This window comes from Mandrillus leucophaeus, unplaced genomic scaffold (genome assembly GCF_000951045.1).
Source record: "Mandrillus leucophaeus isolate KB7577 unplaced genomic scaffold, Mleu.le_1.0 Scaffold69, whole genome shotgun sequence".
In the NCBI taxonomy this organism is placed as follows: Eukaryota; Metazoa; Chordata; class Mammalia; order Primates; family Cercopithecidae; genus Mandrillus; species Mandrillus leucophaeus.
Window position 1 is genome coordinate 167,673 of NW_012107474.1, and position 27,650 is coordinate 195,322.

Below are 27,650 nucleotides of genomic sequence, written 5' to 3' on the forward strand. Positions count from 1 at the left end.
GCTCCCTCCGGCATCCTCAGTCCTGGGCTGAGTGCCAGGGTGCCTGCCCCTGCCCTCTTAGGTCCTGGCGCGGCCGGCAGTGTCTCGTGAGACGCAGGCTGGGGACGCTGGGCAGGGACACAGGAGGGCGCAATGTCCTAAGCCTCAAGCCAGCAGCTCGTCTGGGGGAGAGGACACTGGGAGGGGCTTTGGCAGGAAGAGGGGCTGCCAGGTGGGGGCTCTGCACAGGACCAGGGGCTCCACTGGCCGCGCTGCGGGTTCTGCATCCTGGCCTAGATTTCAGAGCCAAGTGAGGCCAGGTGGAGCCTGGGGCTCCCCACGCCAGCTGGGCCCCAAAGCCCGGGCAGGTGGCTCAGGAGTGGGGCCTGAGCCTGCAGGATGGGGTGTGAGTGCTGAGTGTATGGGCACATGTGTGTGAGACCATGCATCTCCGTGGACACGTGTGTGCAAACACAAGATCACGTATGCATGTGTGTGTGAGTTCATGCATGGGGCATGTGGACCCCGTGAGCCCCCTGGGTGTGCACGGGTTTCCCACAGAACGCACCAGCGCTTCTCAGCGTCATACCGCAGGGGAGGGGCATTGCCTACAGTGCCCCGGGTAGGCCGGGGCAGCACCGCGGGTTCCAGGGTCCACTGTCCACCAGAACCTGCTGCGTGGGGGCAGGGCAGCAGCCTTCACATTCAAGAGGCTCCAGGTCATGCCTGGGGAGGAGCTGGTGTTGCATTCTAGCCCTGGGGCAGCCCGGGCTGGGGAGGGGTGCCAGGGGTGCATCTTAGGTGGTCTTGGTGTGGGGGAGGGGCTGGGCATTCCTGACATCCATCCCCACGCAGACACGCCCGTGAGGCCCTGACAACCTGACAGGTGGCCGCCATGCTCTCCGACCACAGCGCTCTCCTGAGGGTGCTCCCGAGGGTGCCGATGCCTTCTGCACGGGGCTACAGGGTGCCTGGGTCGGGGGCAGCTACAGAGGGCAGAGCAGCTCCGAGCCCGTGGCGGCCACTGGCTCCAGGGGTGGGGCAGATGGCACTAGTGCAAAAGCCACAGGCCCATTGCAAATATTTAAGGGACTTAGGACTGAAAGTTATGAAATCCGGAGACACCCGAAACAGAGATCACAGGAATCCTGTTAGGGAAAAGCGTGTAAAATGCTTCCCAACATGCTGCAGCCTCAGCGCCCTGGAAATCAGGACACAGCTGGAAATGACGTTCACAACAGCACAGCTGGGGGGTGCGTGATTTCCCGGGAGATGGCCACTGACAAACCCGACCCAAGAAAGTGAACCTGAAAAGACCAACAACGCCCCAGGACTCTTACGACGAGGAACACAAGCAACGCTCCGGAGGGCTCTGTCGGACCCCGCGGAGGCCGGGGGTCCCAGGCACCATCTGTGGCAGCGTTGGGGGCACTGCAGCCTCGTGGAGTCTGAGGAGGAGGAAGCCTCGGTTTCCTCCCTGCTCCCAAAGCTCTGTGCTTGTTTCTGCCAGAAATGATGAGTCACACAACTCGAATGTTTCTTTCCCAAGAATCTCAATTCAGACGTCTGAGAAAATCTTGTGCTGAACAATTCCACCTTCTTCTCTATGCACAAGCGTGCTTCTCCTCTCCCCAGCTGGAATCTCATCTAAGACCCAAAGAGAGAGTTCCTGACACCTGAGGCCTGCAGGGACCTGACACAGAGATCAACTGACGTGGCCTTCGGCACAGGGCCCGCGGCGCGCCACCCACGCCCAGCAGCACACGGCCCGCGGCACGCCACCCGCGCCCAGCAGCACACGGCCTGCTGCGCGCCACCCAGGTCCAGACCCAGCGCCCTCTAGCTCCCTCCTGTTCCAGCTCTCTGACCTTCCAAGGTTTCACTGGGCTGTTGTAAATCATGGTGTCTTCTCCAGGCCAGATTTAACCACATAAGCACATCAAATCCCAGCCGGGCGCAGTGGCTCACGCCTATCATCTCAGCACTTTGAGAGGCTCAGGCAGGTGGATCACCTGAGGTCAGGAGTTCGAGACCAGCCTGACCAATATGGTGAAACCCCATCTCTACTAAAAATACAAAAATTAGCCAGGCGTGGTGGCAGGTGCCTGTAATCCCAGCTACTGGGGAGGCTGAGGCAGGAGAATCACATGAACCCAGGAGGCAGAGGTTGCAGTGAGCCAAGATCACCCCATTGCACTCCAACCTGGGCAATAGAGCGAGACTCCATCTAAAACAAACAAAACAAAAAAACCCAAAAAAACCATACATCAAATCCCAATGGTCAAAAAAAAAAAAAAAAAAAGAAAAAAAAAGACAAGGTGGAAATAAAGTCTGCAGCATGCGAAACCAAAGAGCAGTTTCTTTTACATGTAAGGAGTTTGTATAAATCAATGAGAGTTGGGCCCACCGAAAAACACAAAGAACATAAACCAGTCAGTCACAAAGGAAGAAATACAATAAACAAGTGGCAACATGGAAGTCTGTCTTCACTAACAGTCCAAGAAATACAAAATTAAACACCCAGACCCCCTTTTCCTACACATCTAACTGGGAAGTGGGACTTCGCTGATGAGGAGGCCTTCACTGCAGGGCGGCGGCCCGGCTCTCGCCAGCACCATCGGGCACAGCTGTGTACCCACGTACCCCAGCTCTCGGCACTTGGCCGCCTTTCCTTACAGCGTTAAAGATGTACAGCACTTGTGGGCGACTTTATTCCACCAAGAAATGGCTGGGGATTCACACAACAAACTGCCTCTCACAGGAGGGGGCGACTCTGACTTCTTTCCCGGCAATCATGTTTGTGATCAAGAGGAAAACAAAGAGGCCCAGTTTGGTGTCAACGTTCTAGCGGCTCCTGAGCTCTGAGGGTTAAAAGTTCCTGCCAAAGGTGAAAGGTCAGCTTGCAGAACCCCCAGACACCAGGACTTAGAACAACTTCAAACAAACAGCCCTTGTCAGGGCAACAGTTAACCTTCTGTCCCCTGTGGCCGGTCAGGGCAGGGGCGTCCCAGCTGCGGGCCAGCTCGAATGTTAGAATTCAGGGACTTGGGAGACAGTGCCAGCTGAGGTCACCCACACGGCTGTTTCCAGCCAAAGGTTCCCAGAAATGCAGGGGCTTTGGACATAGACCCCACATGGGTTCAGGGCTCTGTCCGCTCCCCCAGCCCCAAGGAATGAAGGCGCATTGGAGGGACTTCCCGGAGACTCAGGTGGAGACGGCCACACGCCATCACCGCTGGGGGATCCCACCACGTGCTCCGAAGTGGAGTCTCACAGGCCTGGGGCTGCCGCACCCTTGCTAAAGGTGCTGACCTGCAGGGCCGCCCTGAGCCCCTGGTCCCAGCCGGTGTGGAGTCACCACAGGAGAACCCTGCTGGGACCGACACCCTGCTGCTGCCAGCTTTGGATCACTCACCGTTTTCAACAAGGACCCCAGCTTTCATTCTGCATGGGGCCCCGAGGCTTGTGGCTGGGCCCAGACTCGGTCCCCACTCACCCAACCGGCCGGTCAGAGGTCGGGAACCCCAGTTCACCATGGGGCTTGGCACAGGCCTGGGGGTGTCTCTGGGTCATGGGGTCATGGCTGGGGTGGATGTCTAGTTACAAAGTCGTTCAAATGGGGCCCTCCTAGGCTGGGCCTTGGTGTCTCAGAGAAACCACAGAAGCCCAGGGCAGCCCTTCCTGGGGGCACAGAAGCCAGAGAGCCAAGAAAGTGAATGTTACCCCAGCCAGGCCGGCCAAGAACCTGGGAGGCCTGCACCGGAGGCCAAGGCTGACCACAGCTGGGGTGGGGCTCTCCTCTTCAGGCTGTAGCTCTGTCCCTGTCCCAGTGGCCACCGCCACCCCACCCTACCCTGGCTGTTGCAGCCCCCCAGCAACAGTATAGTGGGGGTTACCTGGAACTTGTCAGGGTCCGCTCCTCCTGCCTGAGCCACGAAGAGCCCGGCGCCGGGCTCCAGCTCCAGACCCCGTGAGGACCGAGCAAGCGGCATTCTCTGGAACTCCTCACAGTCCACGTAGAGGGCCACGTAGCCACCCTCCACACTGAGTGCTAAGTGTGTCCACTGGCTGACGAAGGCGGGGAGCCGGAAGCTGGCGGCTGTGTGGGTCTGGCCTGCGCCTGGCTCCGTGTAGAGCAGGGAGATGTCCTGGTGCCCGTCCCGCACCCCAGAGAGCTTCACGCCCAGCGAGACCACTGCCTGCGCCGAGTCCGTGATGGCGAACAGCACCCCTGGGCCCTCCGTGGCCGGCTGGATGTGGAACAGCAGTGAGAAGTCGCGGAAGAAGAGGCTGGGGAAGTGGTACCGGGCCACTTGGCCGCTGTTGGCCTCTGGCCCAAAGACGTAGGCCAGTCCGACGTCGGGGTCATCCGTCTGGGTGATTTGCTGGGGCGGAGGGTCCCCAAGGAGCTGCAGAAGCCCCACCTCCTCGCCGACGCTCTCTGCAAAAAGGAAGACAGCTGGTGAGGTGGCTGTGCGGGACAGTACCAGGGGCCACTGATGCGGCCTGGAGAGGCGGCCAGGCAGGGGCACAAAGGGGAAACTGAGTCTGAGAGGGCTTTCCACGCGCCTGGCAGCCTGCCCTGATGCCCTGGGCTCAACCACCCAATGGCCACCCAACGGCCACCCTGGTTCACTCATTCCCAAACGACGGGCGCGCTCCATGCAGAAACCTGCCTGCAGGTGACATGGTGTCCACAGGCCCCCCCTTCGCTGCTTTCAGCAGGGATGGGCACAGCCAGTGGGGAGAAGGGGCCAGGGACTGGCCGGCACCCCCGGTGAAGCAAGGAGCTGTGAGGGGCTGGGGCTGGCAGCCCTGTGCCCCGCACGCCCACTCTGCCCCTGCTGGAGCAGCCCAGGCGGGCAACCCAGCGTGGCCTCCACTGTGAAGCCGCAGCTCCACCGCAGGGAAGGAAGGAGGCTGACTCCACACCCCAATGTTCTTGGAAGCCTCGGCTACGGGGCCTCGCCCAGAGCAGCTGCCTCGGCCGGGGGGCCACGTGGCGTCTGAGAGGCACCACGTGGGATTTCACCCAGCGCTGTCAGGGCGCCAGCTCACTCACTGGGCGCGGTGCCTCATGTGGCAAAGACAAGTAGTGTCTCCCCACCCCACCATGCTGATTCCCCTCGGGGCCACAGTCACCCCTTGGAGGGGCTGCACGCCTGATGTACCTGCCAACGTGCTGCACGCCTGACATACCTGCAAACGTGCCACAGTCTCCCCACCAGCCCCGCTGCTCCCTGCAAATGCCCTACAGCGCTGGGTGACTCACTCCACTCATTCCTGCCCAGGCGGAGCTTGACTTCACTTCAACTCAGTAGCCCAGGGTCAGAAGGAGCCCTGTCCATCCCTCTCCCAGGGAGCCCAAGCCAGGACGCAGCCCCAGTGCCCGGAGTTCTCACGCCTCGTTTCCTGCCCACAGGAGGGGGCGGCACCCACTCAAGGACAGACCCTGCTCAGAGTGACTTCCCAGCACACCTGCCATGCCAGGCAGAGCACGGGCTTTGCGGCCACAGTCTGGGCCAGGGACTTGCCCCAAGGCCCTACTCCCGTGACCGTGAGGCCCCAGACAGACTGGACACGGTCTGCTTCCGACAGAGTGTAACGGTTACTCCGGGACGCCTGTGCGGCGGGCTGGCTCCTGGTCGAGCTCTCCTGTGGGAAGGGGCTGCTGATGCCCAGGCGTCCTGAGGAAGGCGGGGGTGAGCACCTGTGTGCGTGTACCTGTGGCCTGGGGGCCCTGTGACTGGGCCAGGCTGACCTGGGACAAGACACAAGGGAAGAAGTGCTGAGCCTGGACATCCCGAGGGAAGCAGTACCTCCAAAGAGCTCACAGAACACAGAACCAGAGGAAACAAGAGTGCAGACCCCCCGGCCCTGGCACACGCTGTGGGCACCTCCAGCGTCATTGCTGCCCCCTCGAGGCCCTGACTTCAGCATGAGGCGGTGTGGCGGCCTGGACTCCCTGTGGGCCCTACCCTCGTGCCGACTGGAAGCGGGGCCAGGCGCAGAGTGGACAATGGGCTCTGTGGACAGCAGCCTGGTCCGGCGCCTGCACCCTGAGGCTAGGGGCAGAGGGGTCCCGATGGGCTGAGCCTGGGCTCTGGGGCCAGCAGTCATCTCCCCCTCAGACAGAGGCTGCCATCTACCCAGATGGCAGCTGTTACAATGATCCTTTCTTAGAAGAAGTGCCCAGGCCCCACATGTCCACGCCAGGGCTGTGCTAAGATCAGGAAATGGGACTTTCGGCCTGGGGGCCAGATGCCCTGGCAGTCGCCCAGCTGCCCCCGAGTTCACCCGTCAGCACCAGGCGCTCCAGCCGCTCCTCAGAACCAGCCCAGCCTGACTCCCTGGGGCACGGGGCCTGGAGTCTCTGCCGCCCCTTTGAAGGGGTCCTGAGGAGAGATCCAAGGCTGCCTGGCCAGCCCCCTGCCCTCCCACACAGCCACCTCCAGTCCTGCAGAGCCAGGGCTGCTCCTGCCTGCATGGGGCAGGCCGAATTGGGGAAGCCTAGTCCAGCCAGGTGGGTTTCATGTTGCTCAGGCAACACCCAGTTCAGCACTCAGAGGCCCAACAGCTTCCAAGACACAGGGTTGATGCAAACTAGAAATCAAAGCAATCTCATGGGTGCTCCGAGAGAAAATGGCTCTGAGACGGGACGTTTCCCTCAGGCCAGGGGAGCCAGCACAGCCTGTCCTTCAGCTCCACCTGGGCCTGTTCAGAAATCCAAACATACAGCGGCTGGGGGCCCATGGGGGCCAAGGGCAGGTGGGCTGCGGCATCCCCAGGGCGTGACCTCAAAGCCCAAAAACCCACAGCATCTATGCCATGGTAGCTGAGACCTCAGGGTGCGGGCACAAAAGCTGCCCTGTGACTCCCAGGACCAAGTGCCCTGGAGATCTGCGTGGCACTTGCACAGCTGCCCAGGTCCATGCCAGCAAGTGGAGGCCACGTCAGTGGTTCTGTGAAAGCTTTCAGGGACCCTGAAAGCCTCCATTTCAAGCACGCACGTGCAGGACTCTCGTTAAACGGAGATGTCACAACTGATACAGAAGAGGCAGAAGAAGGACAAAAGCCAGAACCTGCAGTCAGTGACCACAGTGGCACGAGATGGCAGCGCAGGTGCCAGCAAGCCGGCGGTTTTGGCGCCTGGGGCACAGGACATGCAGACCACATTGGTGGGCACAAGGCAAGCAGTGGATGAAAAACAGCAGCAGCAAGAAAAATCCAGCTCCACCTTGTCAAAAACGTTAGCTAAAGTAACACCAAAGGCTAACGGAAAACCAGCAGGTAAATGGCTGTGAGTGAGCACTGCAACACTGACATCAGCCAAACGGACCCGAGCTGGAGCCATTCAGCAGACAGAGGGGACGACACGCCCTGACAGCCCTGTGGGGTCTGCTGAGCCAGAACCACCGCGCACCTGCGGGCGAGGGAGTCGCTGCCAGTGACAGACCCTAAGGCTCCTCGCTCAGCCCAATTTCCTGTGACGAGAGAAAATAACCACCTCGGTAAGACTCACACAGAGCTTCCAGAACCCGATCCAGAGCTTGAAGAGCGCGCCATCATCATTGCCCCATCACACCACAGCACTTACGCAGTGAAGTGCCCAGGGGCATCAACACGCCACCATCATCACCTCATCACACTGTGGCACTGACATAGTGAACTGCCCGGGGTATCAACCCGCCACCATCATCACTCCATCACACCGTGGCACTGACACAGTGAACTGCCCGGGGGTATCAACCTGCCACCGTCATCACCCCATCACACCGTGGCACTGACATGGTGAAGTGCCTGGGGGGACATCTTGGCATCAAAGAAAAACAGCCTCCGAACAAACACTTCCACCAATGCCCAAGGCTGCAGAGCCTCAGGGAGGGGCTAAAAACAACCTAAGAAACGGCCGTCCCTGGGTGGAGACTTCCTGCTGACACTCAGACACATTTACAACATCCAATCTCTCCACTGTCAGCGCTGACCCAAAACCCACGTCAGGCCCACGCGGGCAGCTCAGCTGGTGTCCGATAAACAAAGTCTGCGCGATGAACCCACCAGTCAGGGCTGAGCAGGTGTCTGCAGGGCCATCTGTTATACAGAGAAGCAGAAATACCTACAGGTGCTTCAGTCAGGAGGGGCTGAGGAAAAGACCAGAACCACACGAAGAGCCAGGGCATCTCCCTGGAGTTAGGGAGACTCCTGAGATGCAGGATAAAGGAAAGAGGAACTTGCAGACACAGGGCAATTCCATTTATGCAAAGTAAGACTCCCATGCATATGCACACATGTGCAGCCGTGCACATGGGCAAACTGTGGTGGGCCGAACCATGGCCCCAAGAATGTCCACGGCACAACAGCTGGAACCCACAAGCATAATTTTATGTGGCAAGGGGATGCTGCAGCTGAGACTCAGGCTGTGGATCTGGAGATGGGAGATGATCCACATCTAACCACACAAAGCCTTAAAATCGAACGACAAAAGACGGTAGCATGAGGACTTGCCCAACACCACTGGCTTTGAAGGGGGAAGAAGGGGTTTTGAGCGAAGGAAAGCAGCAGCCTCTAGAAGCTGGAAAGGTCAAGAAAACGGATTCTCCTCCAGAGCCCCAGAGGGACCCAGCCCTGACAACACCTTGGTTTCAACTCAGTGAACTGGTTTCAGACTCTGACCTCCAGAACTGAAAGATAAGACAGCTGTGCTGGTTTAAGTTACTGAATTTGTGGCAATTTCTTACAGTCGCCAGTAGGAAGCTACACACCTATATGCAAATCGGTGCAAACCCATGGGGGCAGGTGGCCGCAGTGAGTGGGACTCAGGAGCTATGTTCTGTCCTCTCATGTGTGGCTGGAGTCTTGCCGAGGGTCTACCTTATCTAAGGGGGTCTTGCGGCCCCAGGGCGAGCTGTTGACTTCTGGGACAGACTCCAGCCCACCAGGAAGATCTCATCCCCCAAATCCCAACCCAGGAAGAGGAAGAGAGGAAAACGGGAGGCTTTGGAGCTCCCACTGAGGGACTATGGGATCCACCTCTGCCCCAGTGCTCGGGCACTGCGCCACTCCCGAGGACTGGGCAACCTGGAAAGGTAGTCACTCTGTCCCCACAGATGTGTGTCTCTTCCCCAGAGCTAGAGGCATCCATCATGGTTGGGCTCCAGCCCAGTTCTCAGAGCTCCAGCCTCTGAGCTCTGGACCCAGCCACGGTGCCCATAGGGAGTTTCTCCCTGCACTTGGCATAGCTGGGTGGCATCCAGGATAGACACCTGCACATGATATAACAATGATGATGCCTCAAGACTTGATTTCTTTTCTTTTCTTTTCTTTTGAGATGGAGTTTCACTCTTGTTGCCCAGGTTGGAGTACAGTGGCGTGATCTCAGCTCACCACAACCTCCACCTCCTAGCTTCAAGCAATTCTCCTGCCTCAGCCTCCCGAGTAGCTAGGATTACAGAAACGCACCACCACGCCTGGCTAATTTTGTATTTTTAGTAGAGACGGGGTTTCTCCATCATGTTGGTCAGGCTGCTCTCGAACTTCCGACCTCAGGCGATCCACACGCCTTGGCATCCCAAAGTGCTGGGATTACAGACGTAAGCCACCACACCCGGCCAAGACTTGATTATTTGACAGAAAGAAACATGTTTGAAAATGACTCTGGAGTACTCTGGGAAATGGCAGATGGAAAGCACCAGGAATCCATCTCCCTAACTAATTAACAAGTGCACGGGCAGAACTTGTCTTAGAACTCTTTTGGAACTCTGGAGTCTACTGAAAGTTTGCAATGTCCAGAGGAAGGTTTGAACAGTAACAGGTGGTTAATTTACCTAAACCCCAGCTCTTGGCACAATAGCAGCTGCACATCCATCCCCCACTCCCATTCCCATAGCAGGTGCCATGCACAAGTTCCTGGAGCAGCGGCCACACAGCTTGTGGGAAACAGGATGGCAAAAAGGACCCTGTCCTGCAGACATTGAGAACCTGTGCTCTGATCAGGTTGCTTGGGAACACAGAGGTGCAGACGGGGAGGTGGGGCCATGGTTTTACACTCCCTCTGTTGTTGCAAGTTCCCCCTTCCAGATGAAGTGACTTCAAGTGGATTTAGATGGCTGGCACTGTTTTTTCTTCCTCATTCTTATCTTGTTCCTCCTTTGGGAGCCAAACATGAAAGAACAGGACATTGAAAAACAGCAGCATGTAAGAGTAAAATTAGAAAGTGGCTGCACACACCCAGGGAAAGGGACAGGCTCAGAAAAGACCCAAGAAGATCTGAAGTTCACACCTCAGGGAGATCTTTGGCACAGAGACAAAAATTTTTTTTAAAAGTAACAAAAAGCAGTGAACACTGGTGAAGGGTGAGAACTGACTTCCAGAGCTACATTACTGAGTCCAAATGTTCACTTTTTAACACAAAATCACAAGGCACACGAAGTGATAAGAAAGTATAGCACATTAAAAGGAGAAAATAAATCAACAGAAGCTGTCCCTGCAAAAGACCTGATGGCAGATCTACTAGACAAAGACTTTAAAACAACTGTCTTAAAGATGCTCAAAGAACTAAAGGAAGGTGTGGAGAAAGTCAAGAAAGTGACGCATGAATAGAATGGAAATATCAATATAAAAACCTTGAAAGAAACCAGAAAGAAATTATAGAACTGAAAAGTACAATAGTTGGAATTGAAAACATCACTAGAGGAATCTGAAGGTGATTTGAGCAGATAGAAGAATAAATCAATGAGCTTGAAGATAAGATAATGGAAATTATTGAAGACAAAAGATAAATGAAAGGTGAAAAGAGCCTAAGCGGCATGTGGCCACCATCAAGAGACAAGGAAGCATGCATGCTGTGGAAGCTGCAAACAGAGGAGGAAAAAGAAAGGTGCAGAGAGACTATCTGAAGAAGTAATGGCTGAAAACGTCTCAAATTTGTAGGGAGACATGAATATAAACAGTTAAGAAGCTCAGGGAACTGCAAGTAAGATGAACTCAAAGAGACTCACACCAAGGTACCTTATGATAAAATTTTTAAAAAGAGAGAGAGAATCTTGAAAGCAGCAAGAGAAAAACAACTGATCATATCCAAGGCTTCCTAATAAGATTATCAGCAGATTTCTCACAGAAACTTTGGAAGCCAAAAGGCAGTGAACCAATATATTCAATGTACTAAAAGAAAAAAAAAATTGTTAACCAAGAGTCCAATATACAGCAAAACTGTCCTTCAAAAGTGAAGGAGAAATTGGCATTCCCAGATAAACAAAAGCTAAGGGAGTTAATTGCCACTAGACCTGCCCTGCAGGAAATGGTCCAGGTAGTCCAGCAGGTGAAATGAAAGGACACTAGTCAGTAACAGTAGGTCCCATGAAGAAATGAAGATTTCAATAAAGGTAAATACATGGACAATTATAAAAGCTGGTATTGCAACAACAGTTTGTAACTGCACTTCTTATGAATGAACCTGGAGGATATTAAACTAAAAGAAATAAGACAGGCACAGAAGCAAATACTGCATGATCTCACTTATATGTGGGATCTAAAAAGGTCATATTCATAGGAGCAGAGTAGAATGGTGGTTGTCAGGTGCTGAGGTCTAGAAAGGACAAATATGTGTGTGTGCCACAAATATGGCTAGAAAGAAGGGACTCTCGAAGGGGGCCCAGCAGCCTGGCTCCAGAGTGCCCTTCAGCATTGCAGTAGATGTAGGACAAGCACGGGCCCAACAGGGGGGCACCAGGAGACCAGCAGGCATCCACCCTAATGGTGCAGGCCATCTGATGAAGGGTAGGGACCAGTGCCAGGATGGATGGTGCCCATGCACAGAGTGGGGTGCAACGGGGCACAGCTGCCACCCCACTCTGTGCATAGGCAACGGGGGCCTCCTTGACTTACTGTTACTAAGTAGTGTCCTTTCATTTCACCTGTTGGACTACCAGACCATTTTCTGCAGGGAAGGTCCAGTGGCAATCAACTCCCTTAGCTTTTGTTTATCTGGGAATGCTAACAGGGCACAGCCCAGGCCAGCCCATGGACAGGAGAAAATATGACTGTGGGTTGAAGGGTACAAAGTTTCAGTTATGCAGGAAGCGTAAGTTCTAGAGGTCTAATATCCACATGGTGATTACAGATAGAATACTGTAGTGCATATGGCACTTCAAACTTGAATAGATCTTAAGTGTTCTCACCACACTCACAACGGTAACTGGTTGAAGTGACAGACGCCCACTAGCTTGACTTTAGATATCTACAAAAACCAAATATATGTAAGGACCTGCAGGGAGTCCTGTTTGGAGTGCTGTGCTTTTCATTCTGTCTGTGCCTGGTTCAGAATCACACAAGATCTTGTACCCACAGACAACTGAACCCAATGCACTGGGCTCTTGACACTCCAGTAGGAGTTAAATGCTGAGTCACTCTTGGTGCATCTGAGAGACATGGAGAATTTATGAGAAGCTTAGCCAGCATCATCGAAAAAATATTTATAGGTTGCCAAGCGGTGAGAGATAAGAATGAGCTGTTTCTCATGGAGTGGTCTTCTCTCCTTCTTAAACCAAAGTTACATGGAAATGTCAAGCAAATCAATTTTCTCAAGTTCTGCATTTGACTAAAGGAGCAAGAGGTAGGTACCGTGTAAGGACACCTGTGCACCAGTTGCTGGCCCACAGGGTAGGGAGCAGCAAGAAAGGAGCAGCCCCTCACAGCCATCATGGTGATGTGACCTCCACGTGCACTCCCATGGCCTCCCACTGACCTCCGAATGTCCAGTGATGGGGGTGGAGGCAGAGGAAGCCCCAGCCCAGGGACCTGTGCACCACTTGCCAAGATCATGGGACTCGTACATTGGAGATGAGCGACCTGGCTGGCGTGTGTGTGGATCTGCTTCCCGAGTACCCCGGTGGCAGCTGTGCCTGGGTGCGCCCCAGTCTATGCATAGGCAACATCCACCCCGGCACTGGTCCCTGCCCCTCATCAGATGGCCTGTACCATCAGGGTGGACGCTGCTGGTCTCCTGGTGCTCCCCGGCTGGGGGCTTGCTTGTCCTGCATCTGCTGCGATGCTGAAGAGCGCTCTGGGGCCAGGCTGTGGGGCCCTCCTCGAGGCTCCCTTCTTGCTGCCACACTCGTGGCACGCACACGTGTCTGTCCTTCCTAGGCCTCAGTTTCTCAACCGTAAACAGGAACAATACCCACCTCCCAGGTCAGAGAACGCTTGCCTGTAGGACTCCTTGGAAACATCACCTGCCTCTGCTACGGTCCCAGGGGCCAGGGTTTGCAAGAGCTCAGGAGGGGCGTAGAGAGCAGAGTCCAGAGGGCCAGGCACCCATTGCTGTCGTGGGGTGACACTCCCACAGCCCTTGTGGCCTGAGCTCCGTGTGTCACTCATAGAGTCCCACTGAGACAGCCCAGGGGGGCTTCCTGGAGGCAGTGTCCCCGGCAGCCCAAGCCCAAGCCCTGTTCACTCACTCTTGGCACCTGCAGCGGGGGAGCCTCCCTACCCCACTCCGGCCCTCCCCTGCGTGGGGGCCTCACTCCCTTCCTTGTGGGCCTGAGGGACAAGCCCACAACAGGGCAAAACACTCCACAGGGTCCCTGCCTGTGTGCTGACCACAAGGTGCACCCTCCCTTTGCGTGCCCCCATGCCCCAGCATGGCTGCACTGCCCCCCACGCTCTCCTTGAGGTGTGCCGGGGCAGTGGACACACAGGGCAGTGCCCAGGACCAGGTGGAGGGGGCGTTGGAGATGGAGCCAGGCAGGAGGCACCAGGACCCTCCAGCTCCCCTCCCCTTAGGGGCTCATACTCGCTGACCCCATGGCCTGGAGATGCAGCCAGGGCCCTCTGTGGGCCTCGAGGGCTCTGTTCTGGTGCCAGGATCATAGCCCAGCACCCCCACTTTCAGGGCCTCACAGCCTGCCCCGAGGGGTCAGGCACCAACACGGGAGGCTGGGCTCCCCCTCCTCCTCTTGCCCCTCACCCAGGGCTGGGAGTGTCCAGCCCAACAAGCGGGCCCGGCAGGAGTGGGGGCTCACCCAAGAGGAGCCTGGGCCGGGGAGGAGCTGAGAGGCCAGAAGAGGGGGCAGGACCCTCCGGGCCACACCTGGGAAGGGACTCCATGATGAAGCCCGAGGCCCACCTCTGGCCAGAGGCAATGTAGGCCACGAATGCCGACGGAGACCCCCAGGACCCTGCGAGGGACACTGCCTCCCTCACATGGCGACACTATCAAGCTGTCCAGATGTTCAGTGAAAAGTCCCCTTCAGGCTGTGCCACCGACTGGGCCAGCTGCAGTTACAGAAATTCCTCGCCCTCACAGCCCCACTCAGACCCCAGCCCCTGAGCCACGCTGCACTGACTCCCAGGAGATCAGCACCTTCCCTGAGGCCGATGTTTGTTCAGAGCGCTCAGCTGATCCCAGACAGCCTCGGGGCCTGGCGTTTCCCTTCCCACAGGCCGCAGCCCTCCCAGCCCGCCGCTGTCCTGTCTGCCTCCGAGGACAAGGTGGGCTGTGCTCGAGCCTCCCGGGGCTCCAGGACACTGGACCAGGGTCTCTCCAGGCAGGACAGCTCCTGAAGTGCTGCCCTACCCACACACTGGGTGGGGAACAAGGCTTGGCCACCAGTAGCCAGGTGGGGTGTGGCCCTAGGGGGGTTGCCTGCAAGGCGGCTGGTGCTTGCTTGGCATTTGGGTGTTCCAGGGACGGAGCATGAGTGGGACCCAGGAATCTGACTGCTTGTGGCAGTGCCAGCTGCCCTGGGGGTACCATCTAAGCCCCGAGATGCCAACAGCCATGGGCACAGCCCCTGCCACAGGAGAGCTCCAGCCCTACGCTTCCGGGGCGCATCCACAAAGGCCCCCACGCCTGCACACACCACGCCCCCCTAGCACAGTTCCTGTACCTGCCTCAGGTTCAGCCATGCCCCACTGCAGCCCTCCCTCCCTTCCTGCCTGGCCCTCCATTCCAGCCCATGTGGGCTTTGCTCCTGGGACCACCTGTTGTCAGCACTTGTCCCTGCCCTGCCTGCGGCCCCCCGGCCACACCCCGGGCCCCACACAGGGTCTGCAGAGGCTCTGGGCTTTGCTGAGAGAAATGGTCACTGGCCTGAAACTCGAGGGGAATCACCAAGATTGTCATCCCTCATGGAGCCTGGCAGGTGGGCGTCCACCGAAATTTCCACTGCAGGCACCCCCACCTCCAGGTCCGGCACAGCTGCTAATCCCCACCAACCCTGTCCCAAAGCCCACAGGGCAAAGACCGAGGCTGCTTCCCCTCGGCACTATGGGGAGGACAGAGCACCTCGCCCTGTGGGGACGGGGCCTCTGGGCCAAGGCTGCCGGTGCACACAGCAGGCAGAATCTGCATGGGGCAGGCACAGCTCAGGGGCTCCATCTACCCCCAGACACAGAAGAGGGAGCTGCTGGGGTCCTTCCTGGGCTGCCCCTGCCCCCGGGAGGTTAAAGAGTTCCCCCTTCCCTCCTCTTCCTGCCCCCCAACTGCCCAGCCAGCAACAGGGCCAGGCCACGTGGTGATGGGGCAACGTCCCCTGGGCCCAGGAGCGGCCCCCACTGTGGCAGGGAGGCTGTGTGCTTCATGATGGGGGTGGGACATGAAAGGCTTCCTCTCAGGACAGGCCCTGCGGACCTCCCTGGTCCCCACCCTGGTGAGGGTCTCTGCACTGCCCACACGGCAGCACCCTTGGCCTGAGCACGCTAAGGCTCCCAGGAAGCGGGTCGAACTGTGCAGCTTAGTGACCGGGGCAAGGTCGATGCAGCCGCACCTGAGTGGGAATCTCGGCTCTCTGGGGTGAGTCACGCCACTGCCCCACGCTTCAGTTTCCCCTCTGTGACTCAGGGCATGGCAGGGTATCTCGGGACCGTGCTGAGGACTAAATGTGCTAAAATGCCCAGGAAGCCCCAGGCCCAGGCAACGCCTGGACATATCAGCTGTGGTTCATCCACCCTCTTCCCGTCCAGACGCTGGCCTCCTCCCCGCACAGGATGCCTCACTCCCAGCTCTCCCGCCTCCCGGGGGCCACGGGCCCCTGACCGTACAGACTCAGTGTGGGGGGAACCTGTACCAGGCTCACGTCAGCCCTGACCACGCTTACCTGGCAAGGCAAAAAGGAAAGGGTGGGGAGAGCGGGGCCGGCCAGTTACCTGCAGCCGGCCCAATGAACACACAGTACCCGTCCTCCTGGGTTGGGAGCGAGGCACAGGCGACAGGCAGCCGGCCCCCACTCAGGCGGCTCCAGCACGTGTCCTGCAGGGCCTCGCAGAATTGGCGGCAGGGTGGTGGGGCGGGCAGCGGGACCCTGCCGCACGGTGGGGCCAGGAGCAGGCAGAAGAACCAGGCGAGGAAGGGGTGGCAGTGCGTCCGCAGCAGGCCCCCCCACACCTGCGCCGCGGCCTGCACCTGCTGGCTGCTCTCGTGGTGGAGGTGATTGGGCAGCCAGGAGCGCAAGATGCCCAGGCGGCCACAGACCAGCAGGGAGGGCGGCAGGGGCAGGCAGCGACCGGCGGGGGCCTCAGGGTCAGCCCCGAGCAGGGCAGAGTTATTAGCAAGACCCAGCCCCGCAGAGTTAGCCGCGTGGGAGACCCAAGCACCGCTGTCCCCGATTAAAGTGGTAACTGCGACCTGAGACAGTGCGCCCGGGAGCCCAGAGGAGAAGGCAGAGGGGGCCGCGTGCGCGCCCAGGGAGCCCGTCACCAAGGGGTGCAGAAGTGGTGTGCGCAGGCTGACGTCAGGGCGTTGGAGCTGCTGGCTGGGAGCGGCTGCGGTGGGCGAGAGTCCTCGGCTGTCTGGGTCCTGCAGGCTTCCCCAGGCAGGGGCCCCGCCCAGCGAGGAGGAGAGAGAAGCTCTACCTGAGGACGGTGGTGGCACTGAGGGCCCCGTGAGTGGTGCCCGGGGCCTGCCCAGGGAGGGAGGCGATGGGGTGGGTGCAGGCAGGGTGCCAGCCTCGGTCATGTGGGCACCCGGAGAGCTGGGAGCGCCACGGCTGGGCCACAGACTGGTCCCATTCTCCCGGGGGGTGCTGGAAGGCCCAGGGAGGGCGAGGGTGCCCACAGGAGCCTCGACAACCCGCGTTTCCGCCCGGGCCAAGCTCTCAGTGGGGACGGTGTCATTCCACAGCTGGACAAAGCTCCGGATGCCTTGGGCCACGTTCAGGATCTTGGCTCCCACACCGGCAATGTTCTCCTCTGGCGTGTCCGGGCTCTCGGCAGAAGTGGGGGTGACCTGGCTGTCCTCCAGCAGCTCCGAGGGTGGCTCAGGGCTGCCAGGGGCTGTCGCTGGCTCCGTGGAACCATCCTGGGGGACCACGTGCGTGGTGGTGTCTGCTGTGGGCTGCACAGGCAGGAGCCCCTGGGGCTCAGGGATCGTGGTAGCTGCTTGGCTGGTGTCCTTATTATTGAACCAAAGCCAGTTCAGGTTCAGCAGGTCGGCCTGAGCAGCTGCCAGGCAGCAGAAGAGCAGCAGCAGGACGCGGCAGCCGCTGGGGTCGGGAGCCATCGGGGCTGTGCCGCTGGAGCCGAGGGCGGCGGGAGGGCCTTTGTGCCTGGAGGTGGGGCTAGCCGGGCTCCCGCCCTCCTGCCCTCCCCTATGCAGGCTTCCCAGCCTCTGGCCTGTTCTGTCTCCCACCCTTCACTCTTGCAGAAGGAAAGAAGGCACCAGCCTTGGAATCAAGGTGCCCAGCACCCGAGGGTTCCAGCACCCAAGGATTTTCCACTTCTTTTCCACGGCCCTGCAGCAGCCCCAGGCTCCGTGAGGACAGAGGGGCAGTGTGTGCATGTCCGCGGGGTTCCCCATGTGCTCTGCTAGGCTCTGGCCGGGCAGGGCTGCTGAGTCTCCAGACTCTGGGGTTCCAGGCCAGGACCCCATCCCAGAAGCACTGAGGCAGCGGCCCCCAGCCCCTGCTCCCACTCTGGCCTGGAACACCCAGAGGTGCCTGGCCCGGAGCCATTGTGCTATAGGAAACTTGGAACTGAAAAAATGCTCAGCTTGCTGCAGTGCCAATTCCACTGTTGCAATGGCTGCCCAAGTCGTTAAACATCCCAGGGAGGGTCTCGGGGGGCTCAGACCCCCTCAGAGCCACTGTGCCTCCCCTCGAAGCTGGGGCTTTACTTGTCTTGGACTGTGTCCCTTTCAGCCCTTCCTGACCTTCTGCCCAGGAGACCCAGCAGAGGTGGAGCCTGGCACCAGGGCAGGAATGCATCCTCCTTCCTGGCCTCAGTCTCCCCGTCAACAAAAGGATCCGATTAGACTGGAACATTCCAGGCAGTGGGTAACCCACAGGGCTGTGAATGGCATGTGAGTGGCTGCTGTGCCCCCACCAGCTGCCCGGGCACAGCAGTGGGTGCTGAGTGTGCCTTACGCCCTCTGAGGATCTGTGTGCAGCCCGGCCATCAGCCCATTTCACAGATGAAGAAAACTGAGGCATGAGCCTGAGGACCCTGCTCAAGATCACGGAGTCCGGAAGAGATGGAGCCAGATGGAATCCAGGCAGTCTACACAGGCATGCTCACTCACACACGTGCACTCACACGCACACACGTGCTGCCACACACATGTTCACACATGTGTACATCCTCACACGCACATACCCACAGTGTTCACCCCACAATCCATCCCCCCCGCCGCAGCACTCTGCACGCCCGCTCCCCCAGCTGGAGTCCCTCGTCACCCTGCCTCCTCCAGGCTGTGTGGGTGTGGCTGGGGTCGCAGCCACCCTCCCCCAGGGCTGGGGTCAGATGTGACAGCAGCTGTGATGAAACAGCCTCACAACCTGTCCCCAGCTGTCCCCAGGTCAGGACATGCTACAGCCAGCGGCTGATTGCTCCCACAGGGCAGGGCTGGGCTGCCTGGGACCCGGCCTCGTTTCAAGCAGCTGAGCGCCACATCCCTCTCGAGGGCAGGCGCAGGCATTCCACAAGCAAACACCTGCGTCTCGGCGAGGCCTTGCTCCCCAAACTAATCCCCACACTGTCTAAACTCGTCTTAGAGATGCCCAGAGAATAGTCTCTTTGCTTGAAAACTGACTGCCGCTGATGTGATTTTATGCTTAAACACGCCTCCGAAAAGTCTCCGAACAGAAATTCCAGAGACCGCCCCCTCCTCCCCCAGCACTTCTCGGGGAGGGAACTCTGGGCTCCACTTGTGGGGGATGCCCTGCCACACTGTCAGGGTGGGGACGCCCCCAGCCCCATCCCAAAGGCTCTGTGCTCAGAGGGTCATTCACACCCCTCACATACAGCTCCTGGGCAAACCAGGCACAAGGAACTGATTACACCCGGCGATGGAGGGACAGCAGCTCTGGTCCTCGGGGCCACACTTGGAGGATAGTGGCAGCCCCATCGCACTGAGCACCCATCCTGCCATCTGCAGGGTGCCCAGCTCCCTCCAACCTTCACCTGCCCACTGCACTCCTGACCCCACCCTTCCTGTCCATTGTCCAGGACTCCTCCACCTCCAAGTGCTTTGAGAGCCTCCTGTCCCGCATCGGGGTTCCCTCACCTCCAAGCACCTCCACAGCATCACACATTTCACCTCTTGGAAATCCTAGTGCAGCTCTGCCACGGCCCCCCAGCTCAGCCCCTGGGATCTGGTTCCCACCAGGAAGCACCTGGCAAGGGTAGCTACTACATGAGCCTCCTACATGTCATCACACACACATGCATGTATACACACATGCTCACACACGAACACCCACATATGCACACATCTATCTATGCTCACTCCTGCCCACACATGAACACATGCAACGCATGCTCAGCTATGCCATACGTCATGTGTGAATACTCACATGCACAAGCCCACACATGTACATACATGCTCACACGTCACACACACAGGGCATATGCATACTCAGCTCTGCCATGCATGCTCACACGACCACTCACACATGTGCACACATACACACATACTTGCACACACATACAGGCAAGGACACTCACCATGTACTTGCGCTCTCAGAAAGCACCCTGGTGTCACCCAAGTCTTCCAGCAGCATGGCCAGGGATCCAGGCCTCCTCCCCAGCCCCTGCCCAGCTCCGTGTAAAGGGCCTGACTATGGCTTGTTCCAGGAGTCTGTGAGCCCAGACGGCACCATGAGCGGCGCGGACCAGGGTTTCGGCGCGGACCAGGGTTTCGGCGCAGCCTCTTCCCCTTGGTGGAGGGAGCGGAGAAGCTGAGGCACAGGGAGCAGCGGTTGGCAGTTTCCCTGCAGCTCCTCGGCCCCTCCTGGGGTGAGTGCGGCCTCAGGCCTGCTAGAGACGGAGGACACATGTCATCATGAAGGACCTTGAGGAACCGCTTGGCTCTGATGGGGCGGCTGGGAGGCCCATGATGGAGCTCACATGGGATGACCCAAGCTAAGGAGGAAGAGGGTCCACGGCTCTCGACAGAGCAGAGCTGACAAGACAGGTGAGACCCCTCCCTGGGGGTGCGCGGGACCTGGGTGACACAGGAGAGTACCCCAGTCTGAAGTCCTTCTACCCTATTGCCTTGAGGCCTGAGATCGACCTTCCCAGTCTGACTTCGCAGAGGAAGCAGCCTTCGAATCCCACCACCTTCCCCTCTGAGTGTTCCTGGGCTGAGCGCAGAACACGGGGTCCTCATTCAACTCAACAAGGGAATGTTAACCACAAACTCCCTCAGCAAACCCCACACAGACAAGCACATCATCCCTGCGAAGGCCAGCGGGGAGCTGGGGAAGAGCATGGCTCAACAATCCCGAGGGATCCTGGAAAGGCGGCACCACACAACACAGCCACCCAGCTGCGTCCCCAGGGCCCCGGAGCCTGTGGGGCCCCTTTCTCTGGCTCTCAGTTATGACAACAGGCGGGCCAAGGGGCTCCCTTCCTGGAAGCCAAGCTGACCCAGCTGCTGTGTTGGGCATCATCACAGCCTGTCCCACTCCGCGTGGAGGGACTTGGGTTGACTCCCTGCTCTACTCCCCGGCTAACCTGATGAGAAAATGGATCTCCTCTGTTGCTAGGCTACAGTGCGGCGGCACCATGGCCCCTGCTGGCCGGCCATCTGGCCAGGGCACTAGAAATGCCCGTTGGAAGCTGTAGCCATGGGCTGCCCACATGCAGCCACTCCTGTTATCACGACCTGCCCGCTCCTGAGGGTCCTGAGGCGAACAGCTCAGAACCCCACATCCCTTAGAGGACCTGCCGTCCCCCACCGGTGCTGTCCTGCAGAGTCAGGCCCTGTCTCCTGAGGTGACGGGGCCACTGGAGCAGCCACGAGGCCCTGGAGCCTCAGCGTCCACCTGGTCTTGGTGGACCCGGGCGTGCTGTCCCACCACGGAGCGGGTGTCCTCCCTCAGCCTCTGGCGTCCACACAGCCATGGAGGGCTCGCCACTGCCACGCCAGTCACGGGCTCTGAATGCTGAAGCAGCTGGCAGCAGGGTGCAGGGTGGGCACAGCGGGAGGGAGGCCTGAGATGCAGGGGGAGGTCATATGCACCGGTGGCCGTTTCAGACGCCAAGGGAGACTCCGCCCACCATGAACACAGGCACCAAGAACTGAGCCTCCCCACTCCCCGCACCCCATCTGGTCTCCAGGAAGCCTCTTCCCACTGCCTTCACCTGCCCCGAGCCAGGGTTTGTCCTGTCTTGTTGGTCTGCCTGGTTTGGATTCCTAAATAGTGTGATCTTTTATTTTCTTTTTTAAAAAAGGCACAAACACCCACACGTGAACAGGGGAAACTGGTTCGTCAGGGGGTAAAGAGGGGGGCCCATTTCCGGGCTGAAGGCCCCAACCGTAGCTTCGAGGCTCCGGGCTGTTCAATTGTCAGAAGTGCTCCTCCTACTCGTGGCCACCCTAGGCCTCAGCCTGTGGTGGGCGGCTCTGGGCTCCCTCCCCGTGGGCCTCCCACACCTCAGCCCTGGAGGCTGGGGGAGGACGACACAGATGAGGGAGCAGGGCAGCCCCCACCTGAGCCACCCCCTTCGTTCCCTCCCTGTCCTTGCCCCCAGATACCCGCCTGAGCCCAGAATGTCCTGCAGAGACCCCTCAGGTGTGGCCTCCCTCCCCTCCTTCCCCAGGGACCAGAGACTGTCCAAGGGCAGGCCCAGGCAGGGCTCCTAGAGAGTCCACAGAGGGGAAACCTGGGCCCTGAGGTCCCAGTACCCACTGCCCATGGGCACACCCCCCAGGCGGGCACAGCCAGTCAAGGTTTGGATGCCGCGGACACGTCTCCAGCCCTTTTGAAATGAAAACATGACTTTTCATCTTTCTGTGGCGCAACTAGTTTATGATTGTCTAAAGTCTCTGAATGTGCTTCCTGGACTCTGTATCTTGTGGCTACTTTTTCAAACCGCAATGATAAAAGGCCAGAAGCTCTGCAAGTGCCCCCTGAAGGCTCCGTTGCTTGGCCAGGACCTCTCACCAGACCTGGACCGGGCACAACCCAGCCAGCGGCATGACCAGCTGCCGCCGTCTGCAGATTCAGTGGCTGAAGGTGGCCGTACAGTGAGAGGGCCAGGTGGCTAGGCCCAGGTCCAGGTCCCTGGAGGGCGCTCCCCTGTCACCGAACACCACATGGACCTGAAGACCTATGGAGGCAGAGGGGGTGTGACAACACCCTGTCTAACGTCTACCCCCCGCTTACAGCCTCTTTCCCCCTCTGCTCAGTGCCCAGGGTGCCCCATAAGCCCATTGTCTCCTCCACCGTGGGGCAGAGTGGAGGCTTCTGTCCCCCGATTCCACGACGAGGCTTCTCTTAGCTCTTCCCTGGATGTACATTCCTGGACTCAGCCGTGTCCCTCCCCAGGCTCTGGTGTTCCTCCGACCGCTCGGCAGAGCCTGGGGACCACCAGGTGGGGAGCCTGAGCTCTTTAACCTCTTCAACCCCAGTCCTCCGCTGGGTGATCATGAGCGGTGGGAGCCTTCTTGGCTCCTAAATTAATGCCAAGCACAGCCTGGCGCTCAGCGGGCAGCCTGCCTCTTCCCGCACCTGGCTGGCGGCAGCTGGAAGCCCACGAGAGCCACGTCCTCCCCTTGGGCTTGGTGCAACCTCCACCCTACCCCCACGGCCCACCCTTGGGAAGGCCGCCAGAGACACGGGAGATGGATCACCGGTGAAGGGTCATGAGCCAGGCAGCAGGGCCTGAGGCAGGAGCAGCATGAGGATCAAAGCGTCACAGGGAAAAGACACTTGAGGCATCTTCCCAGGGACAGCTGCCACCTCTGCCCCTGACAGGAGGCCACAAGGAGGCCACATGGACCCCTGCCGTGGTTCTCCACAAAGCCTGCATCTAAACACGAGCAGGCAGGTGGATAAGTCCAGGCTGCGGGACAGACACCCCCACAGAAACCCAGCTGGACTCCCAGAAACACCCATGTCAGGAAGAAGGCGGTGGGGTGGCGGGGGCGGGCAGGGCTGCTCCAGAGTCAACAGACTACAGAGCAGGACACTAATGCAACACGTGGTCCCCGACGGCTCTGGGACTGCCCAAAAGACACGCAGGCCAGTGGGGCAAAGGACATTATGGAGTGCATCTGGAGACACCCTGTTCACAGGAGCATGGACAGAATTATTGTAAACTTCTCAGGCGTGGCTCTGTGGAAGAATGTCCTTGTTCCTGGGATATGCACACAGAAGTGCATCTACAGGGCAATGGGTGGAGATGCTGTGGCTCACCTCAGCGAGTGTCTGTACTTGCTTGTGGATATGCAGGAGCACACATGTGTGCGTGTACATGGATGTGTGGCTATGGATACATGCATGCGTGGCTATCTGTGTGCGTGGATTGCATGTGGATTATGTGTGCAAACAGATGAGCATGCGTGAATGTGTGCATGGGTATGTACGTGTGCACACATGGATATGCATCACGGATGTGTGCAGATATGTACACACGTGGAGGTGCATGTAGATATTCTTGTGTGTGTACACGGATACCTGTGTGCGTGGATATGTGTGTGTGTGGATATGGATGGAGAGAAAGGGAGCGCCTGGGAAAAATGTAGCAAGTGTTTGCTTGTGAGTTGAATGGAAGGTGTGTATGAGCATTTTCTGATCATCCTATCAACGTCAATGCAGGTTTGAAATGTTCTCAATCGGATGTTTGTAGAGAAAATAGAGGTTTCTTCCTGATGTCTTTTGGCAAACTCCCTATGCCAGCTCCACCTCTGGCAGTGCAGGTGACTCGGCAGAGGGTGGGAAGAAATGCTTTTCAGACCTCGAGCCATGTCCCCTGGGGCTCCGTGTGGGTGTTATTCCTGGCACGCCTTCAAAGTCTTGTTACGCCTCCCAGTCCGAGGAGGTTGGCAGAAGACACTGCCTGTCTTCTCCTGAATGCTGCAGCAAGGAGGGCCGATGGGTGGAGCACAGCAGGGCAGTGAGGCTCACCGACATCTCCTGCTTGATGTTATAAAGTTCACTAAGGCAAAACAAAAGATCTCAATGTGCTCTGTAGGCTCTAAGGGAGCCATCCACACTCTACCCAAAACAAAGCAGATATTTTCAAAGACACTAAGAACTTCAAGAGCCAAGGGGTCCCCGATGTTTTTCTTCTCCAAGATTGCTTTGGCCATTCTGGGTTCCCCGAAATTCAATTTAAGTATTGGGGTCACTTTGACAATTTCTGTAGCCAGTGGGGATTCCAGCAGGAGTTGTGTGGACTCTAGTCGATTTAGGAAGTATTCTATCTTCCAATCCATAACACGGGATAACTTTCCATTTATTTAGATCTTCCTTAATTACTTTCAATGCTGTTTTGTAGTTTTCAGAGTATAAGTTCTTGTTGATGCTGTTGTAAACAGATTTTTCTTTCTTAACGTCATTTTTGGATTGTTCATTGCAAGTATAAATAAATACAATAGATTTTTCTATGTTGATCTTACACCCTGCAACCTTTCTGAGCTCATTTATTAGTTCTAATAGTATTTTTGTGGATTACTTAGAAAAAACTGTATTTTTAGAGGAACACTAAAAAATTTTTAGAAGAAACTTTTACTTTTAAATATATATATGATATACGACATATCTGATATATGATATATATGATATGTGATATATAGCTCATATATAAGATACATATATATAAGATCTGGCCTCTAAAAATACAGCTTTACTTGTTCCTTTCCAATCTGGATGTCTTTTATTTCTTCTTGCCTAACTTTCCTGGCTAGAACCTCCAGTACAATGTTAAATAGAAGGGGCAATAGGGAACGTCCTTGTCTTGCTCCTGATGCATTTGCTCCGTCACCACAAGCACGGTGTCAGCTGTGAGCTTTGTCACAGATGCTCGTTATCAGCTTGTTGAGTGTTTTCATGAATGGTGTTGAATTGTGCCAAATACTTTCTCTGCATCTATTGAGATGATTGGGTGTTTTTTTTATTCTATTGATATAATGTATTACATTGATTTTCAAGTGTTAAACCAACCTTGAATTCCTGGGATAAATCCCACTTAGTCATGGTGAATTTTTTTTATATGTTGCTGGATTTTATTTACTAGTAGTCTACCAAGGATTTCTGTGTCCATATTAATAAGATAAATGAGTCTGCAATTTTCTTTTTTTGGCAATGTCTTTGTCTGATTATGGTATCAGAGTAATACTGGTCTCATAAAATGAACTGGGAAGTGCTTCCCACTCTCCTAGTCTTCTGAAAGAGTTTGTGAGAATTGGTTTTAATTATTTAAATGCTTGGTAGAATTTAGCTGGGAAGCTCTCTGGTCCTTGGCTTTTCTTTAAGGGTGTTTTTGGATTACTAATTCAACCTCTTCACTTGTTATAGATCTATTCACATTGTCTATTTCTTGTTGAATCAGTTTGAGTAGTTTGCACCTTTCTAGGAAATTTTCAATTTCATCTGCCATCTAGTTTGTTCATAGGATTGGATGAGAAAATAGCTGAAGGACTTACACTCCCAATTTTAAAACTTACTACAAAGTGATGGTAACAGGACAGTGTGGGAGTGGCGCAAGGACAGACACATGCATCGATGCAGTGAACTGAGGGTTCTGGAATAAACTCATAAACCTACAGGCAACTCATGTTTGACAAGAATGTCGAAACTGTTCAATGAGGAAAGAGCAGCCTTCAACAAACGGTGCTGGGTCAACGGAACAGACACACGCAAAAGGGCGAAGCTGGATCCTTACTTCACACCACATGCAGCTATTAAAATTTTTATTTAAATATATTATATTAATATATATTATATAATAAATACATAATATATTATATAATATGTATAATATATAATATATACCTGTCTCTTATACACATCTAGATGTGTATAAGAGACAGCCTCACTGCAGAAAGCCCTGCTCTGTCCCGAGTTTCCCTGACCATTCTTATAGCCTTGATTGCCACACTTTGTGTATATATAATATATTATATTAATATATAAACACATATTTAAAACATTAAAAATATATTTAATATATTAAACATAATAGCTAAAATAAAAAACCTCTTGAAGGTTTTCTTTTTCATAACCTTGGATTTGGCAAAGGCTTCTTATGTATGACAGCAAAAACCCAAGTGACAAAAGAAAAATAAATTGGACTTCATAAAAATTTAAAAGTTTTGTGCTTTTAAAATTTGTGCTTCAAAGGATACCATCAAGAAAGTGAAATGACAACTCACAGAATGGGAGAAAATATTTGCGAATCATATATGTGAGGAAGCACTTCCATCTAGACGATGTAAAGAACTCATAACTCAACAACAAAAAGACAATAATCCAACTAAAAGTGGGCAAGAATCGGAATAGACATTTCTCCAAGGTAGAAATACAAATTGCCAACAAAAACACACACAAAAAAGATGTTCAACATTATCAATCATCACGAAAATGCAAATGAAAATCACGAGATACTGTTTTACACCCAAGTTGGGCTGGAATCAAAAAGTCAGGTAAAAACAAGCGATGGCAAAATGTGGTGAAATCGGAACTCCCAAGGCTGCGGGAAGGGATGTGAGATGGTGTAGACCCTTGGGAAAGCAGGCTGGTGGTTGCTCAAATGAGTAAACACAGCTACCATAGTCCCAGTGATTCCACCTTAGGTATATACCCAAGAGAAATGAAGACACGTCCACATTGAAACTTGTACACAAGTGTTCACAGCAGCACCGTTCATCACAGCTAAAAGGTGGACACTGCTCAGAAGTCCGCCAACTGCTGAATCGACAAACACAGTGTGGTGTCTCCACCCGGTGGGGTATTTATTCAGTGACAGCAAGGAATAAAGCCCTGGGACAGGGTGCAACACGGACGAACCCAGAAACCACATGCTGAGGGGAAGAAGCCAGACAGAAAGGACCACACGTGACATGGTTTAATTCGTATGGAAGCTCGGAAGAGGGACCCCAGGAGATGAACAGTGGCCAGGACTGGAGGGAGGGAGGGTGGCAGAAGGGATTCCCTCTGGAGTGATGAAATGTTCCACAGTCAACGGGGATGATGGTGGCACAGATTTTTTAATATACTGAAAACCACTGGATTGTACACTTGGAGTGAATTGCACAGAATGTGAATTACATCTCAACAAAGCTGTTCAAAACAATCAAGGGAGACCCATATCACAATTTCCAAACCACACAATCCTTAATGCTGCTCGATTTCTTATTACTTCCATTTTGAGCGAGACTGATTTTTTTCATGTATTTGATAAAAGTGTTTCTCTTATAAATTCCTATGCTTTTAAAACTCATTTTTAGAGGG

General features: G+C 56.0%; 1 protein-coding gene across 1 annotated transcript in view; it reads right to left on the reverse strand.

Annotated features, from left to right (window-relative positions):
• COL18A1 (collagen, type XVIII, alpha 1) overlaps window positions 1-17,478 on the reverse strand; it is a 70,726-nt gene extending 53,248 nt beyond the window's left edge. The window contains exons 1-2 of the mRNA XM_012002594.1: window positions 16,123-17,478; window positions 3,876-4,420 (exon numbers count right to left, since the gene is read on the reverse strand). Coding sequence (XP_011857984.1) covers window positions 3,876-4,420; window positions 16,123-17,473 — 1,896 coding nt within the window. The 5' untranslated portion in view covers window positions 17,474-17,478. The remainder of the gene's footprint in view (window positions 1-3,875; window positions 4,421-16,122) is intronic.
• Between the last annotated feature and the right edge of the window lie 10,172 nt (window positions 17,479-27,650).